Genomic DNA, 17,827 nt, shown 5'->3' with positions numbered 1-17,827 from the left:
AATCAATCAATGAAAGTTTATTTATATAGCACTATACAACAACATAACGAAGACCAAAGTGCTTTACATTTAAAAGCATGATTAAGTTATTAGATAGCACAGTGTAATCAAATACCAAAAATATGCATAAAACAATAAGACACAACACGCAGTGATAAAAAAAAGAAAATAAAAGACCACAGATTAAAACCTAATAGTGTCTCAGTGCTAACACTCATACTCATTTTCGTTAATCCATAAAGACCCAGTGCTACTCTTGTGTCATTTCCCAAAGAAAATTTTCTCTATATTTAACCATTAACTGATATGTCACCATTTCTTGCAATATTATCTTCTTTATTTTGTGTTTCTTTTTTTCAGTGAAAATCAAGTATGTTCCTACATTTAATTCACTAATCATTTAGATGTTCATTAAAATGCAGAGTAAAATCAAAGGTTATTATATCAAAACTGAGAAAACTGAAGAAAAAGTAGCTTTTTCAGCAAAGATATCAATAACCTATCATAAAAACAAGTGTGTCCATACACTGTCATTGATTCAACTCCGTGGGTTTTACTGGTGAATCAATGCTGTAGAAGATGAAGGTATTTCCACGTTCACTACGGAGCCTCTGAACATTCAAATGGCTCATATCTGATGACCATGAAAAGATGAAAAACTGCGATTTACACCAATTATTGACATGTATTGGTGGGATTAGTATCAACAGGTATTAAATAGTTTAGATCAGTAGATGGTTTTGGTGGATGGTGGATGTTAGGGTCTAAATGGGTTAAGTTTTATTGAAGACTCATTTGCTTACAAAGCTGTTTGATTAAAGTGTAGCAGTTGTTCCACCTCATGAAGAAATTACTATCTATCTGAGTGTATTGATGGTTATTTATCCCTTTTTGGTCTAAAGTTTACAGACACAAACCATGGAAAAGAAATTAAATTATTTGAGAATATTTTAGTTTCACATTGGTTTCCTGTTTATGCTTGGCCCAAACAAGCTGTGAATTTACTACCACAAAGAGATCCATCATAATGTCTTGGTTAATGAGCAAAGAAACAGGTTATTGTAATGCAGGAACTGAGGTGCAGTGCCTGGAAATTACCTGCCATCACTTTGAGAAACGAGTGTGCCTGCACGCAGCGCCAAGGGCCAAACACAGGGTTCCTCCTCCATAAAGACACTGCTGTCATGACATTATAATCCAGGATAAGAAATATATGAGTGGGGATGATATCCCAAAGGGAAAGTTTTCTAAGCAGCTCAGTTACTCAGTAGTTTGCCCTCAAATGTGGAACGTGAACTTTCTTAAAGCTGTCCCAGTAGACAGTTTTCACTGCAGCATTCAAGGTTAAACTTCAGAGCTCTGCTTAAAGACTTTAACACCATTTATATTTTACAATGTCATATAGCAGGGTTGTTAACTGTTTTTACTATCATCCTGGTACCTTCCTGAAATAGAACCTCAGCCATTGTGGACTATCCCAAATATAAAGTGTACATTTTCAATTGAAATACAAGTGGTGCCAGGCACAACAAACCCCGCTCCTCGCAAGTATTGTGGCTTATTTTGGCATCGATCCAGCTGATGTCATCATGTCTATGTCTGTGCTGATGTCAGCATATCAGTTGCCTCTATATATGTGCCAACTTTGAAGTAAATTGAAACAAAATGGATGTTTTTATAGACATTTGAAATGTTACCTATTATAAATGGGAGAAAAAAAGATTGTAAAAATTCATAAAATGTTTAAACTTTGACCTACTTTTCCCAAAATGTAATGACATCTATTTTGGGTTACTGGCAGTCACTAAACCCAATTTGATATGAATTCACCCAATAGTTTTGCTGCTACAGACATTTGGAATTGTGTCTATTATAAGTAAATGGGAAAAAAAAGATTTTAAAAATTCATTAAAAAATTTGAACTTTGACCTATTGTTCCCAAAATGTAATCAGATCTATTTTGGGTCACTGGCAATCTATAAAGTCAGTTTGGTATGAATTCAACTAATAATTTTGCTGCTAGAGTGTTAACAAACAAACAAAGAAACAAAGAACCCAAGAAACTAAGAAACAAACAAACAAACAAACAAACTGAACCAAAAAACAATCCCCCTTGCCTCCCCTTTGGGTTGCGGGGTAATAACATATATGATTAGACTAACTTTTTTATCTAAACTTAACTCAGACATTTAGAGATTAAATAATGATAATAAAATAAAATTTGCTTTCATGGGCCAAGAAACTTTTGACTGTGCTAAGTATAATAAACTAGATCCTGATAAAATATTTTAATGGAGGCTGACAAGCTGCTGATCCAGCAATGTAGTGGTGGATCAAGGCCGAATTATTCTTGGAACTGGGGTTTAGCGCAGCCTCTGTTCCAGCATTTGGTGAGTGCTTTCTTGGCATTGGATCGCTGCGCAGGAGGGCCATGAACCAAGATGTGCAGGAGGAAGCTAAGCATCTTATTAGGCCAGAAAGACCTCTAGTCTGACTTTAATTTTCTTCGTGCTTTAGAGTCCACGTGTGCTCCAAGTGGAACTCATGAGGAATAACCTTCATGTAGTCCAACAGGTCTTCACATCCAGCTGCACTGTGAAACAGCACCTGAGGTTTAAGGTGCTTGTAGAGGCATCGAACAATGGCTTTTCAGGTCAATTGACTCTGACTCAGAAGTGAAATCACTTCATGCTGCAAGGACGGACTGGGAAAAGCACTGTCACACACACACAAGCACACACACAGAGCACCTTTTATTTGCTGAGTTATTTGCTGCTTCACTGGACTCAAATTGTCTTGAGACATAATGATAGTGTTAATGCAGGGGTGTCAAACTCATTTTAGTTCAGGGGCCAGATACATCGCTGTGTGATCTCAAGTGGGCTGGACTGGTAAAATAATAGTAATAATAATGCATAAATAATAATAATAATAATAATTTATTCTATTTTTAGTGTGAAAAAAGTAAAAGTACATTATGAAAATGTGAATAACCTGAACAATCATGTACAACCTGAAATTTGTTGTCCAATTTCAACCATATAATGTCTCAGTTTATTATTAACACAACTTACAGATCACAGTGAATCTACAAAAACACTTCATCAAAATGCACTGATTTTTCTTAAGACATTTCAGCTTGCTCATATTTTTTTGGGCTATTGACATTTTATTGTTGATTGTAAATATTTTCATGTCATAATTTTACTTTTTTCACATTAAACCAAGATGAAAATTTGGATTTTGGATCTTCCATTAACGGAACCAGTTCCGTTTTCGGAACAAGGAACTGGTTCCGAGAATGGAACCAACTTCACGCTCTCTTGAAAAATTGCAGTATCCTATTAAGGGAGCTCAGTCATGCAGTTCATTTTAATATTAGCATAATGTTTTTTTTCAATCTCTCATTTAATATTATTTCCTAAATTAATTTATGTATTTTCCAATCTTATTTTTTGGAGCATATGTCTTCTTATAGAAGACTACAGTCATGGAAAAAATGATTAGACCATCATTGTTTTCCTAAATTTCTTGTTTATTTTAATGCCTGGTACAACTAAAGGTAGATTTGTTTGGACAAATATAATGATAACAACAAAAATAGCTCATAAGAGTTTAATTTCAGAGCTGATATCTAGCCATTTTCCATGTTTTCTTGATAATAACCAAAATCACTTCAGTTCTTACATCAATAGCTATGGCATTGTACTGCCAAAGACAGTGCTTTTAGGCATTCCATGTTTTCTTTTTTGTCTGTTTTAGTCACATGATACACACAGGAGTTAGTACTTGATTGCATAACCATTGTTTTTGATGACTTTTAATGGTCTAATAATTTTATCCACGATTGTATATTGTTTTAGTGGTGATTTTATGCTAAACATTTCTGCAATAGTGAATGTTAAAACAAAGGCCTTTTGGTATGTCTTGTAAGCCTAATTCCACTTTCTAAACACCTCTGGTCACATGCTTAAAAGATCCACAGAAGTGTTGAGTCTTCTTAAATTCTGTTCTTATTAGACATTCTGTGCTATGCCTGAGCATGTTTTATCCCATAAATATCCAGTTTCTCATTAGGGTGTAGGTTGTGACGTTCACTGCGCAGACAATTTAATTCTGTTTTGATTACTCTGAGAAACTTAATGTTCACAACATTTGTTTTACCCCACAACAAGGCATTTTCAGTACCATAGATAAGATACAATTGGTTATATAGGAGCTGTGAGTGGGTCAATGCTGAGGAGTCGCTAGTGTCTGTTTTGCCTCGGGAAGAGCAGCCAGTCGATCGATTTAGACTTATTTTCTTTTACCTCATTTCCTTGCTCCTTGGTCCTTATTGAAGTTTCTAAAGTTGGAAGTTCAGGAGCAAAGTTAAAAATGTCCAATAATTGTTAAGAATATACAGTGCTATGAGAAACAAAGGATTCCAAATCATTAAAATTAATCAATTTAAAATGTTTGTAACTTTAATTTCCATTGGAATTCCCAGCAACTTGTGACTTTGCCTAAGGGCAGCTTTTTTTTCCCAACAATGTAACTTTAATTAAAAAGACATGAAGTGTTCATAGGATTTCTAACTTATTGCAGTAAATCTACTCCTTATCCTTTTGTACCTTTCCCATTGGACTGTAGGCAGATGAAACACAGTGTGTCTTCATAAATTGCTGGCGGGTGCCTAATTGACTGCTTATGATAGATAGTGTTTGTAGACGAGCCTCGTATATCATCTATCCAATAATAAGATCGGCTCCTCTGGTTTCTCTTATCTGATTGATAACTCTACACATTCACACACACAAACACATAATCATACTCACAGTCCCTTGAGGTGATGAATAAGTCCACCATCAGTATCAGCCATACAACCCTGAACCTTGTTTATCTCATCAAAGGGATGTTTAGTTAATGGAAAAGGAAATTGGTATTTATTGATTAGTGAATGGATTCAGATGGGATTCAGTCAAAGGAGGAGATCCTGAATCTGTGTATGGTTCATTCATTGGTTATTTCGTTTCAAAATAAAATCAGAAAAAAACTCATTTGTGGCTGTTTTTTTTTTTTTAACAAAATTGGAAAAACTTTGAACTTAAAATGAAACATCAGACTGTTTTTTAGTTATGCAGTGGAAAGAAACACTGAAAAAACAACTTTTGATGTTTTGTTTGGTGTTGTTTCTCCAGCACGTATTCCAGTGCATGTTAAGTATCCTGTCATAAACTAGATTTGTTTTAGTGCGAAATTCCAATACATCATTTGTGTAGTAATAAGCTTCACAGGTGTAGCTTCATATTACTGGACATACCTGATAAATCGAAGAGATCGCTGTTGTTTCCAGTTCAGCTTCAGAAATATGGTTTGGACGTCTAAGGTTGTGGTGCCAGCAGAACCTCCTTACCGTCATTAAAGGGCACTGTGTTGCTCCCTGATGATATAAAGCATGAGTGATTTGTGCATGGGTCGCCTCATTTGTAAGCAGCTCCGTAATGAAATCTGCAAAAGGCTGGAGTACAGCCATCATAGATAAAACCAGAAATACTTTAAACCAGGGCTGCACAATTTTGGAAAAAATCTGACATTGTGATTTTTTATAACTCTGCAAATGTTTTGCAATATGAAAAACTACTCAGGAGGATATAACAGCTGTGTGTTGCCAACGTAAATGGTCAAACAAATTAGTTATGTTTCCTCTCGTTGTGGTGACAGGTGGAAGGCACTGTCGACACAGAACATGTGTTTCACTATCATCCGTCTTGTAGCTGAAATAATTCCAGATAACTGATGTTGCTTTTCTTTTTGGCTCCAACTCTTTGTTTTTGGTGATTTTCTCTGTTCGTTGCTCATTTTTCAATGTTGTTACCAGCGACTCACTCCATGTGCAGAGGCCTGGTCTGCTTTGCCAAACTGATAAAGAACAATTGTGATTGGTGGATGGCTGCATCCAGTATGTGTCAGGTACCCAGGTTGAAATTAGATGAGAACACGAATTTATTTGCCTCCTACATTGCAGGACCTGCGATGTAACTATTGCGCACACATACATCGCGATGATGTTGCTCAAAAGTTATATTGTGCAGTTCTACTTTAAATGACTTTGATAAAACTCATCACTTCACACTTCCGGTGTTGCAAAAATAATAAAACCAAAATAATAACCCCATATTTTTGTTTTGAATGTAAAATAATCAGAGCAAAATTACACAATGGTATGTTAAAAATTAGACAATACATTTTTTCTGCCCGAGTTTAGAGAAGGAAAAACAAAATAAAACCAAAAAAAAAAATTTTTTTTCTGATTTTATTTTCAAATGGAATAACGAATGAATGAACCATACACGGATTCCTGACAGCTTGTATCCAAATACTCAGAACACTTTCCATTGTAGTTCCCCAGAGATTACTTCATCTAAATGTAAAACACTTGGCTAGTTCAGTCTCACTGGATGGATACCTCATGCAGCTCTAATGGAACTATCTTTCCTGTATTTACCTTGTGCTGCTTGTGTATACAGTCACAAACTCGTATGTCTCTTTCTCTCTGGAAGTGAAGATAAATGTTGGGTATAGGGTTGGCCGATGTCATTACAATTCAGTATTTGAACAGTGATCCTTCTTCTCAGTGTATTCAAGAGTAAAGTCAGACTCGATACATTTCTGTATTTCTACGATTAAAGCACACATTTTGGATAACCTCTATTTTTCGATTAATACTGGGGTTTGTTGGAAAATCAAGACACAGGCTGTTTCCCATCCTTTTGTCTGTGGCAGCCTGCCATCATCTAATTTACCCGCCACAGTTTAATATCAAATTTTCTGCGTTCATAATAACATAAAACATCTCTAATATTGTGTTCTTCACCTTTCCTTTGGCAAAGCATCTGTGTAAATCCTGGATTACTGCACAGTCAGACGCCTGCGGCCACCTGCAGCACAATTTGATCAGAACTTGTTTTTGTCATCCTGACTGTATTTCATCAGAAAAAACACTCTGCACAGACTCCTGCAGATAAAATGATGTCTGCTTTGGAAAATACCATAATTGTACTGGTATCTGGTCAACTTAGTGGAGTAGGAAAGTTTGTGTGGCATTTCAATTTATTCAGTTAATAGAACGGTCTGTATGGTTCATTAGGAAGAACTTGTGTCATATAGCAATACTTCTACTTGTACAGTGCGTGCTCAATTATTTTGTTCTCTGCTTCATAAAACAGAGCAGGTGGTGTGGGATGAACCTTTTTTGCCTCTCCTGTGCTTTGCTTTTCTGCTCCTTTTTCTGTCTTTGTGTGTAAAAGTGTGTATAAGTGGAGTCAGTCTGGACTAAGGCCTTTAATCTATAAGTCTATTGGACTCTGGAAACTAGGTGGAGGAAAGCTCCTTCTGCCAATAGATGTCACAAAAGATCAGACATTATGATGGTCAATAAGCAAATTAGGTTTAGGACTAGGAGTGTGTGTGGGAGACAGACAAAGTGTGTGTATGTCTGCTTTTGTGCCTGTTTCCTTTCCAATAGAATAAAATGATAATAATAAAGGTCTATTTTATTATTTCTTACTTTGGATAGTACACATTTAGGACCCTCAGCAAGTTGTGTTTCTACTTGTACAAAAGAAAAAACTAAAATTATTTGAGGAAATAATTAAATCAGTCAACATGAAGAATTTTTCAGCCTCCTTTCTGTGCGGATTGGTGCTGAAAATGTTTAACTATTATTTGTTATCTTTATACATAGTATCATTTAGTCCTATGACCCTTGCACTTTTTATTTTTAGTCTTTTCATATGTAATGTTTATTTGCTTGTTATGGTATTTTATGTAATGTTTAGCTGTGTAAAAAGCATTAAAAACCTATACACCAAGAAATAAATAAATGATGATTAGGATTATTGTTGTTCCTTGTATTGTAATGCACTAGCAGGCAGAACTTCTAGTGGTCTAGTTTTATCCAGTCTTTTGCTGTAGTAACTTCACTGATCCTATTGTGTCCTGTCACTTGAGAGCCTATGCTATCTGTAATCCATTTCTAATCCTGTGATGCCAGTTTTGTGTGAATGTGTGAGTAAATCCCGCATTTGTGTTTTGTGCTATAACTTGTGATCTTTTAGTAATAATATTAGATGCAGGCACAACAATTGTAAAATATACAATGTAGTAACCATTTTTCTGCAGAGAACAGAATGACAGGCTGTTTTCTATGAGCACGGTGGGGCTTTTCTTTAATCACTGTGTGTTTAATGAGACCTGAACTGACATTGTGTAACTGTGTGTGTCTGTCACTGTTTGTTAGTCACTCTCTTTGGAAAAAGGACTTTATGTTACACAGTCAGACCCTCACAACTGTTGTCCAATCCTATCTGTAGCTTCCACACACAGTCACAACCAACAACACAGAGTTCAATTACGGTGACTTACATGCACCATTGACCTCAGGTCCATTCAATCCAATCAAACAGCCTTAGCTGTTCGTCTGCCCCTGAGTTTTCACGTTGGATTTCTCCAGATAGTTGCTGTGTTGGTTGTCCTCTTACCGAACAGATTTGGTTTTGGATTGTGGATCTATTTTAGGTTTTCCTTTTCCCCAAAGAATCATCTCGATTTCCTTTGCTCTCTGTTTTTCTTTCTGTTTGACAGCAGGTGCTGTGAAGTGAAAATAGTTATAGGTTAAGTTCCCCATGGAGATCTGAGCATTCCAAGCTATACACAGCAGCACCTCTCTTACTCAACTCCTGTGGCAGTGAATACTGGTGGATGGAGCTTGCTGTGCTCTGCACCAAAAAAAAAAAAAATGATATTGACATTATACATCGGTTATATGAGGCATTGTAATTATAGTTCTTACTGAAGTGTTATGATACGCTTTTAAACAAATGTTAGAAGGGCGGCACTGCCCAAGTTGCTTAGCTGAACATTTTCTGGACTGATACTCCTGTTAAGTAATTCACTTTCTTGTAGAACTGCTGTAGCAACGTTAGTTTATTAATGCATAATTTAAATTACATTACAATGCAAAATGATATATTCTTTTGCTAAAGGCAGATGCACAAGTAGTTGTTAAAATACAGTGGGTGTAGTGTAATTACACTGTCAGTAACCTGTAGCCCCAGCAGAAATTCTATGTTTTGCTCCAGTGAGCCATCACAGCATAATGCCACTTTCAAAAATACAATGTTCTGTGCATATTCTTGTTCCTGGATTGGGTTCATCCATCATTGCATGGCTATTGGAAGAGACTGATAAATTAGATTGATACTGATAAATAAGTGCAATGGGTAAGTCTTAGGTAAGCTTACGGCTGTACGATTTTGGCAAAAAATAAAATCCCGATTTTTTTCCTCTAAAAACTCGATTTTCGTTTTCATTTTCAATTTTTGGGTAAAACTACAAAAGACAACAGAAGTCAGCATGTCATTTTTGTGAGCAGTCTGCAATGCAAGGCACTGCTCCCTACCTCAAATCCGTGATGGTATCACATGACGAACCCACAGAAGTTTAATTTTTAAAAAATTTTTTTTTCATTAAATCTTTATTGAAAGAAGTAGAGTATACAAACAATGTATACAACAATAAAATAACATAACAAGTTTGCCAGGGGGAATACACTACAATACAATGTTGGTCACCATAATGGGTGCTGAATTCTGGACAGAGCAACAGAGAAGACCAGTGTGCTCTAGGACGTCATATGAGGCGTCGTATAAGTACCATTTTACTTCTGAAACAAGGCTATTTATTAGGCTGGAAGTAACTTTTTTGTCAGCTCTGTCAGTATCATAATGTGTATATTACTGTTTGGACCAACTTGCTAACCAGCTGCTAAAATTAGCTCTTGCTGCAAACTTAGAACGTCGAACATGCTAATTTTAGCTCGACGGCTTCTTGCATTGTAGTCTTCCCCATGCAGTTATATTTCAATTGCGGGATCCGTGCGTGAAATCACGGCTTACATTGATATCACTACTGCAGGTTCATGAACAGATTTAAAATCCGGTCATTACATGGACTTCTGTGACAGACCACTGGCACAGATAAGAGGAGGAGCCTACGGTAGTCTGGAGGTGCGCGGCCAGGAGGCACGAGAGAGATGAAATTGATTTGACGATTTCCCTTTTTTAAAAATCGTCCTAATTTTAAAAAAATCTGATTTCGATTTAAAATCAATTAATCGTGCAGCCCTAGGTAAGCTTGTAGTTCAGGGTAGCCAGACGTTATTCTGAAGGGAAACAGTACTATTAACAATTAACAACAGGTAATGTAATGAAAGGTCTGTGAAGAATTGTGGTTTTACATAATGGTTTTCACTAGAAGTCTTTTCCCTTATCTGACCCTTTTTTCTGTAACTGTGATGTTTCTGCTCTTTGCTAGTGGCGGTTTCTCTCATTGTTGCCTTGGTGGTCTGTTAGCGGCCTCCCAATGGCCCACCAGTGTTTTTCTCATCTTTATAGATATTCTTAGCCTCACCTCAGAGAAGATATCAGGCAAGACTTGACAGAGTACCCACTCAAGGGTCAGACAGCAGAACAAGAAAAGCAAGAAAAAGAAAATAAGATGTAGTGGATGTGAGAGCATAGCCTGGTTCATCATGTGCCTTGGTAAAGACCCTTCATCTCCAAGAGAGACCGCGATTAAAGCTAGCGGGTGCTTCTTGGCAAAGTTGAGTACAGCACTGACCTCAGGGTTATAGCTTGACATGAAAGACCACAGAGATAGCCCAACCGAGATCCCAGTGTTCAGAAGTTTCCAGAAGACTGCATGCTTGGTGTTATTACTCATGAACTGTCCTCATGCAACACGTACTGCTCTTAGAGAGTTAGATTTTCCACAGTCAGTCTGTCTAAATTATCTGTACAAAGTGATGCAAGTGCACAAGATCTAAAAATATTATCTGTATCCAGGAAATAGTCAACAAAAATCGAAACATTTATTGCTCCCTAATAGTGATTTTACTCACATAACAACATTTATTTAAATTTTACAGTTCATCTCTGGACCTCTTAAATATTATATAATTCCTTGTATAGAAGCATACTTTATTTACCTTGTCTTTCCTCTCCTCATTGCATCCTTATACAAGTAATTTGAACTCCAATGTAATCGGAACCGTATACTAATATAACTTATTCTTTTCAACAGGGCATCAACATAGTGGAGCCCAGTAATGCAGAGCCCCCGCCCAGGCCTCCAAGCCCAGCCATGTACCAGCTGGATATTGTCCTAAAGAAAGGGAATAACCTGGCCATCCGAGACCGGACAGGTAGGAGCTTGGTTTAATCTTCCTGCTACAAAAAACAACAGTGAGAAAAATCTAAAGAGACAGTGTGAATAAACCTTATCTTGGTTTTATCTGGCCCAGTGTGTCAATGTCCACATCTGTTTTTTTTTTTTTTTTTTTTGGTAATGCAGGTTAGAACTGGACACTGCCAAAGATATTTCTCTGCAGTGTTTTGTTTTATATTTTCTATTCATCATTCTCTTTCCTTTCTTTTCATATTCCAAGTTTTATTGTACAATGTGACTTCACAACTCTTTCAATTATCTACGTGTGAGGTGAAATTACCAGGCATGATCTGGTACATTTCCTGTGCACTTGGGCATGAAAATAACTGGGCTTAACCCAGAGCATTGTGATATTTTAAGCCAGGAGAGTTGATATAGGTATGATCTCCTGTTTAGTTTAGTGTGACTAAATCATATTGGTGCAACCAGTACAATATGCAGCTCCCAGTTTTAGTGTATGCTTAAATACATTTTTCATTAAGCTACTCTGCTAAAGAGGATTTTCTCCTGAAAGTGTTGAACAGATGGCTTCCTGTCAATTGTGAGGGCTGTCAGAACACTAGCCCTTAAGCTGTGCTAAAATATGTGATTTTATTTCACCTGGTGGCAAAGCCAGGTCACTAAAGAAGGCAGAGGCAAAGACAGTGGTTTGGATACTGATGGACACTGAGGTCTCATTAGTGGTTATAGGAGTTGCCTTGGCGACAGACATGAATAAGCTGCCCTGCTCTCTCTGGTACATTCTACCTGACTACCTGTCCGTCTGGATAATAAGCATCGAGTGCAGAGCTCACCTGTCCTGTCCTGAGCCCATCAAGACAGCTCATTACAGAGAGAGAGAGAGAGAGAGACTCAGGCAAATCACATAGGAATGTAGTGGGATAATTCAATATGAGCACTAACTGTCTAATCGGTCTAATCGTTATTACAACAGACATAATTTTTTCCACAAGGATCGTCCCTAATAGTATATGTATCAGTTTGTGCCACTTCTTGAAATTCCCCAAACTATGTGCATATTGCTTCAGCTGTACAGCAGGTAAGGAATAAAGAAGACAGAGATGTGATTAGCTGATGTAACCAAGTGTTTAGGTTTAAGAAAAGAAGTACGTGTGTGTGTGTGTGTGTGTGTGTGTGTGTGTGTGTGTGTGTGTGTGTGTGTGTGTATAAAGGTAGCTGTAGCTGGGGGAAACTGTTCAGTACTCCTCCCCTTTGATTTACAAAAAGCCTCACCATGAATTATTAATGACTCAGCCTTCAGTTTTGTCTGCAAAACATTTTGAATCAACATATTTTCAGTAAAGCACCAGCAATATGGAATTTCAGAAAGTCTGGATATTCATACCCACTGAGTCTAAAAATAAGTGAGCTTAAAATACCACTAAACATAGATGAGCCTGCTAATCACTTCATTATTTCTGAAACTAGTGATGCATCAAACACAAATGAAATCATTTCGACTTTGTGAACCATGGAAACATTCAGCATAAAAAACAACAGAAAGAATTTCTCTGAACAACTGGATCATACTAAAAAACTAGATATTATAGCTGTTATTTGCTGTGGCTGAAGAGGAGCCTTCAGTATAAAGTAGACTAAGGATGTGACAGGATGAAATATAGAATTCACAAATGTGGAAAACCAAATGTGTACATTGAGACAGGAAGGATAATTTTAGGAGAGACCTTCCCTGGAAATGTATAAGGAACAGAATGCAAACAGCCAGGTAGTACACAGATTAAAATGTTCAGTGAATACATCAAACTGAAGCCTTTACCCTGAGACAAAGACAGAGACGAGGGCCACTCAGTTCCACATTAGTGCGCTGTCTTTCCTTTTGTCCCTTTGGTGAATATCCAAGTGATGAAAGAGCCGTTTCACCTGAGCAATGAACAAGGACAAGTGGATAGCTGGAAAGCGCAAATGGAACAGTCCTCACAATTACTCACAGGATGTGTTGCTATAGCAAACTTTATTGATTTAATAAGATGAGAGGGTGAACACTGTGAAGAATGAACATACATAATAATGTGCATTAAAGAGTCTGACAGGAGGAGGTTAATAAAAAAAGAACTTAAATTTAACGCTTGTCCTGAACATAGGTACCCCACCCCCCAAAGGGGAGGGAAGGGGTATTGTTTTTGGTTCGATTTGTTTGTTTGTTACACTCTAGCAGCAAAACTATTGGTTGAATTCATATCAAGTTGGGATTATAGATTGGCAGTGACTCAGAATAGATGTCATTACATTTTGGGAAAAGTAGGTCAAAGTTAAAATTTTTTATGGTTTTTTTAATCGTTTTTTTTCTCCCATTTACTTATAATGGGAAATATTTCACATGTCTGCAGCAGCAAAACTGTGGGTTGAATTCATACCAAATTGGGTTTATAGATTTGCAGTGACCCAGAATAGATGTCAGTACATTTTGGGAAAAGTAGGTCAAAGTTCAATTTTTTTAATTAATTTTTTAAATCTTTTTTTTCTCCTGTTGACTTACAATGGGCGACATTTCACATGTCTATAAAAACACTAATTTTGTTTCAATTTACTTCAAACTTGGCACATATATAGAGGCAGTTGATATGCTGACATCACCACACACATAGACATGATGACATCAGCTGGATCAATGCCAAAATAAGATACAATATGTGTGAGGGGCGGGGTTTGTTGTGCCTGGCACTACTTGTTATTAAATTATATTTGTTTTCTTTAGAGTTAATTTCTCATGTTTTTACTATTTCTTTGTACATTGATAAAGTGTAAATATACTACAGTATGTGTGCAATGGCTTACCTGCAGTAGGTTTGTAGAAGATACCCTACAGACAAACAATACCTTAATAATGTTCCAATACCATTCTGTCTTATTTAATCCGCATATTATGTTTATGAATGTGAGTAGACATCAAGCATGCGGAATCTAATTAAAATACATGTACAGTAAACGATGAGCATTTTTTAGAAGCCTCTGATTTGCATGTTCTTGAACTTGCATTAATGCTCAGCATGCAGGACCTGTCAATTAAAGACTAAGGGTTTAGTGATTGTGACACAGGGCGGACACTGAATTTAACCCAGAGACACAGCCCACGGGTCGAAATGACATTCTGGTAAACCACTGCATCACATCATTACACAAAAATAGTGTGAGCTGCTCGATGGTGGTGTATTCCTGTATTTTACTCTCACTGTGACACATTTGCCACTTGACATTTTGCACAAGTCAGAATGAGCCCTGAGCAGTAATGACGGCCTAAGTGAGGTTTTAGCTGGTGTCACTTGCATTACAGCCAGTTTGACCGCCGATCGTTGCATCCATACACTCACACAGAAATTGCTGTAGTGGAGATGAAACAGGATTTGGACTAAAATGTTTCAAAAGCCCATCTGATGATTTAACAGATCTGATGTAGATACATGGAATTAAATGTTGTTTGTGCAGTCAAATGTTGCCACAAGTATTCACGGCTTTCAAACATCTATCTTCTAGTGATTTTACTACCAGATGACATCAAAATGAAAGGTGAATAGGAGTGAAAGACATGCAGTGAGCAGAAGAGTGTGCTATGGTTAAATTAATAATGTAATAAGATGTTTGTGAACCCTGCCCAGCAGAATCTACCTGTCAAATATCTTTTGGATTTCACCTCCTACAGTACAAGGGCAGCACCTTGTTGTGTCCCTAGTGGCATCATCCTGTCTTAGCTGTCACTGAGCCACCACTGGGAAGATCTGAAGCTTTGAAAGATGAAAACACACTGACCTCTTTTTCTCTCTGTAGTTCCCTGAAGGTGAACCATGTTTATAGGCTAGGATGTGACACAACATGTTTGTGTGACAGAGGATGCAGAGGCTGCATTCACTTGAAAATGATGTTATGTTTTGTTTACAGTGGGTTTTTTTATGGCAAGTACTTGCTTTTTAAATTACAATGCCTTGATTTTTAAACTTGATGAGATGCACAGAGATATTTATAGTTTTATAACATTTGGTCATAGTGGAGGTTCTGACTGTAGATTTGTGTGAAGGTGAACCCTGTTAGCTATCTGGACCGGAGAAGGATGCAGGGGCAATTTTGTCTGTGCAAGAGTCAGAATTAATTAAGAGCATAAAGTCATGTTATTATGTCCTCTTGTCTTTGCTGCATATCCAAAAAATACTGTTTGATAGATGCTAATCCATTTAAATGGGGAACACAGTAACTGACTAAATAAGTTTAATTCATAGGTCAAGTGTGTTTTTTATTGACTAATACAATAACAGAGGTGAAACGGTGGTACAGTGGATAGCACTTATGCCTCACAGCAAGAGGGTCCTGGGTTTGATTCCAACACCAGTCGATGGGGGTGGGTGTGTGGAGCACTGTTATAATAGTTTTGGATTTTTCATTATAGTTTAGTTTTATTTAGTTCTGACTTTTTTTTCTCTAATTCAGTTAGTTTTAATTAGTTTTTAGAGCAGGTTGACTAGTTTTTATTAGTTTTTGTTATTTTCTACATGCTTAGTTTTAGTTTAGTTTTAGTTTTTTCCTATCTTTTCTTTTTCGCCGTCATATTCACATAAATCCTATGCAGGACTCTACTGCTTTAGTCTCCATGTTTCCAGGTACAGTCGGGACCAGAGGATGACTCTAAACCACATGACGCACTGTAAAGTGTCGTATGGTGCCAAAAGCTAAAATTACTGGAGTGAAATAAATCAATTTCATATCAATCCGACATTGACAAAAACAAAAACGAAGTTAATTTTATCCATAATTGTTATACGTTTTAGTTAGTTTTATAAGTACACAATACAGTTTCAGTTAGTTATCGTTTTTTTCTTTTAATTATAGTTTTTATTTATTTCAGTTAATGAAAATGTTTTTTCAATTCTAGTTTTCATCCTTTCGTTAGTTTTCGTTAACGATAATAACCTTGGTTTAGAGTTTGCATCTTCTCCCCATGTCTGCGTGGGTTCTCTCCAGGTACTCTGGCTTCCTCCCAAAATCCAAAGACATGCACGGATAGGTTAATCGGTTAATCTAAACTGTCCGTAGGTATAAATGTGAGAGTGATTGTTTGTCGCTATATGTCAGCCCTGCGATGAACTGGCGACATGTGCATAAGTAGTTGGGATAGGCTCCAAGCAACCCCCGTGATCCTAGTGAGGAAAAGGTTCAGAAAATGAATGAATAATACAATAACAGTAGTTTGGAAAAACATGACTGCCTGTATCAAAGTAATAAATAAATAAATCCACAAACGAACACTATTCACTGTAAAAAATTCTCTATTATATTCTCTCAAAGTCAGTATTTCCAGCTGAGAAGCATGATTGTATCAGCCACTCTCAGAGGGTCTGCTGATAGTGAATGTAAAACACTGATTAATCTCTAGTTTCATTGTGCTTCGTCATGCATTTGATTCCCCATGCTTATTTCCAGCCTTTCAAGGCACGAAACATTAAGAACTTGCATTACTTGAGCACTTTTCAAGTCCTAGTGGTATTCCTCCTTAGCTACCTTGGTTTGTGTGTAATTGCACATTATTATGCATATCCACGCTAAGTCTAAGTTGTAACACAGTGTCTAAGGTACTGCATTCTAAGCATCTGATGTAGAGTGTATTGTATTAAATTGTTTGCTTTGGATTGGCTTTGTGTGTGTCTGTGGTGGTACATGTGTGTATGTAAAAGATTAATACTAATTTGAAGTTTTAAAGTGAGTGTTTTTTTGTTGTTTTTGTAACTGCTATGAGAAGTAATACAATACTGCAAGCCCAACTATCTATCCTGCTACACAAGAGTCTCTTTAAATGTGAAAACAGTGAGAAGAATAGTCTGACACTACTGTCAGCATGTTGTTTGCCCCTTTTCTTCCAGTCTCCCTCATTGCTTTCTCACCTCTCATATTGTCCACCCACATACTGTGAGGCTGTCTTTTTTATTTCAGTTTCTTCCCAGTCAACTAGATTAAGCAAAATACATAGAGCTGGTGTTATCTCATGCTGTAGATGGAGCAAAATCACATTGCGCATTAGTCAAGGTTCATTAGGGTAAATGTCATCATAGTAAATTCCTCTCAATATAAGCAAAAGCATACGAGTGCATGATTGTGTGTGATTGTAATGAGGACCACCCCCACACACCCGTTGGTGAGCTTCACATGATGGAGTTTCTTGTCTTTCAGCCCAATACATTCTATTGACCAGATTGCATTCTGGGTAATGGGAAACCCCTGTGCCGCAACCATCCGTCAGTTGTGACACTACACATACGGCAAGAACACACACGCACACACCGTCTACAATATGAATGTGAGGCGGTTCTAGAATTGCAGGTCAGCCATGACTGAGGGGTTTTATGGTCAACTTTACTCCATTTTTCTCCTCTCCTGTTCTCACGTCTTGACAAGCATCAGTGAGCCTCTCCTATGCAGTAGTTCTTAATAACAGCGTTTTTGACAGACAATGTGTTGGCTAACTCTAAAAAAGTCCTGCAGTACTGTTCTGTATCTGTGGTGCAGACGGACCCAAGGAAAAGACAAAGTTTAGATTGACTACTTGACAGCATCACTA

At 37.1% G+C, this 17,827-nt stretch overlaps 1 protein-coding gene across 4 annotated transcripts in view; it reads left to right on the top strand.

Annotated features, from left to right (window-relative positions):
- mctp1a (multiple C2 domains, transmembrane 1a) overlaps nt 1-17,827 on the top strand; it is a 172,434-nt gene that overhangs the window by 67,025 nt on the left and 87,582 nt on the right. For all 4 annotated transcript variants that reach the window (XM_030143428.1, XM_030143427.1, XM_030143429.1 and 1 more), the window contains exon 2: nt 11,125-11,245. In XM_030143428.1, coding sequence (XP_029999288.1) covers nt 11,125-11,245 — 121 coding nt within the window. The remainder of the gene's footprint in view (nt 1-11,124; nt 11,246-17,827) is intronic.

The sequence above is a fragment of the Sphaeramia orbicularis genome, chromosome 9 (assembly GCF_902148855.1).
Source record: "Sphaeramia orbicularis chromosome 9, fSphaOr1.1, whole genome shotgun sequence".
Lineage (NCBI taxonomy): Eukaryota > Metazoa > Chordata > Actinopteri > Kurtiformes > Apogonidae > Sphaeramia > Sphaeramia orbicularis.
The sequence above is the reverse complement of the archived record's forward strand: the minus strand, read 5'-3'. Positions and strand labels throughout refer to the sequence as shown.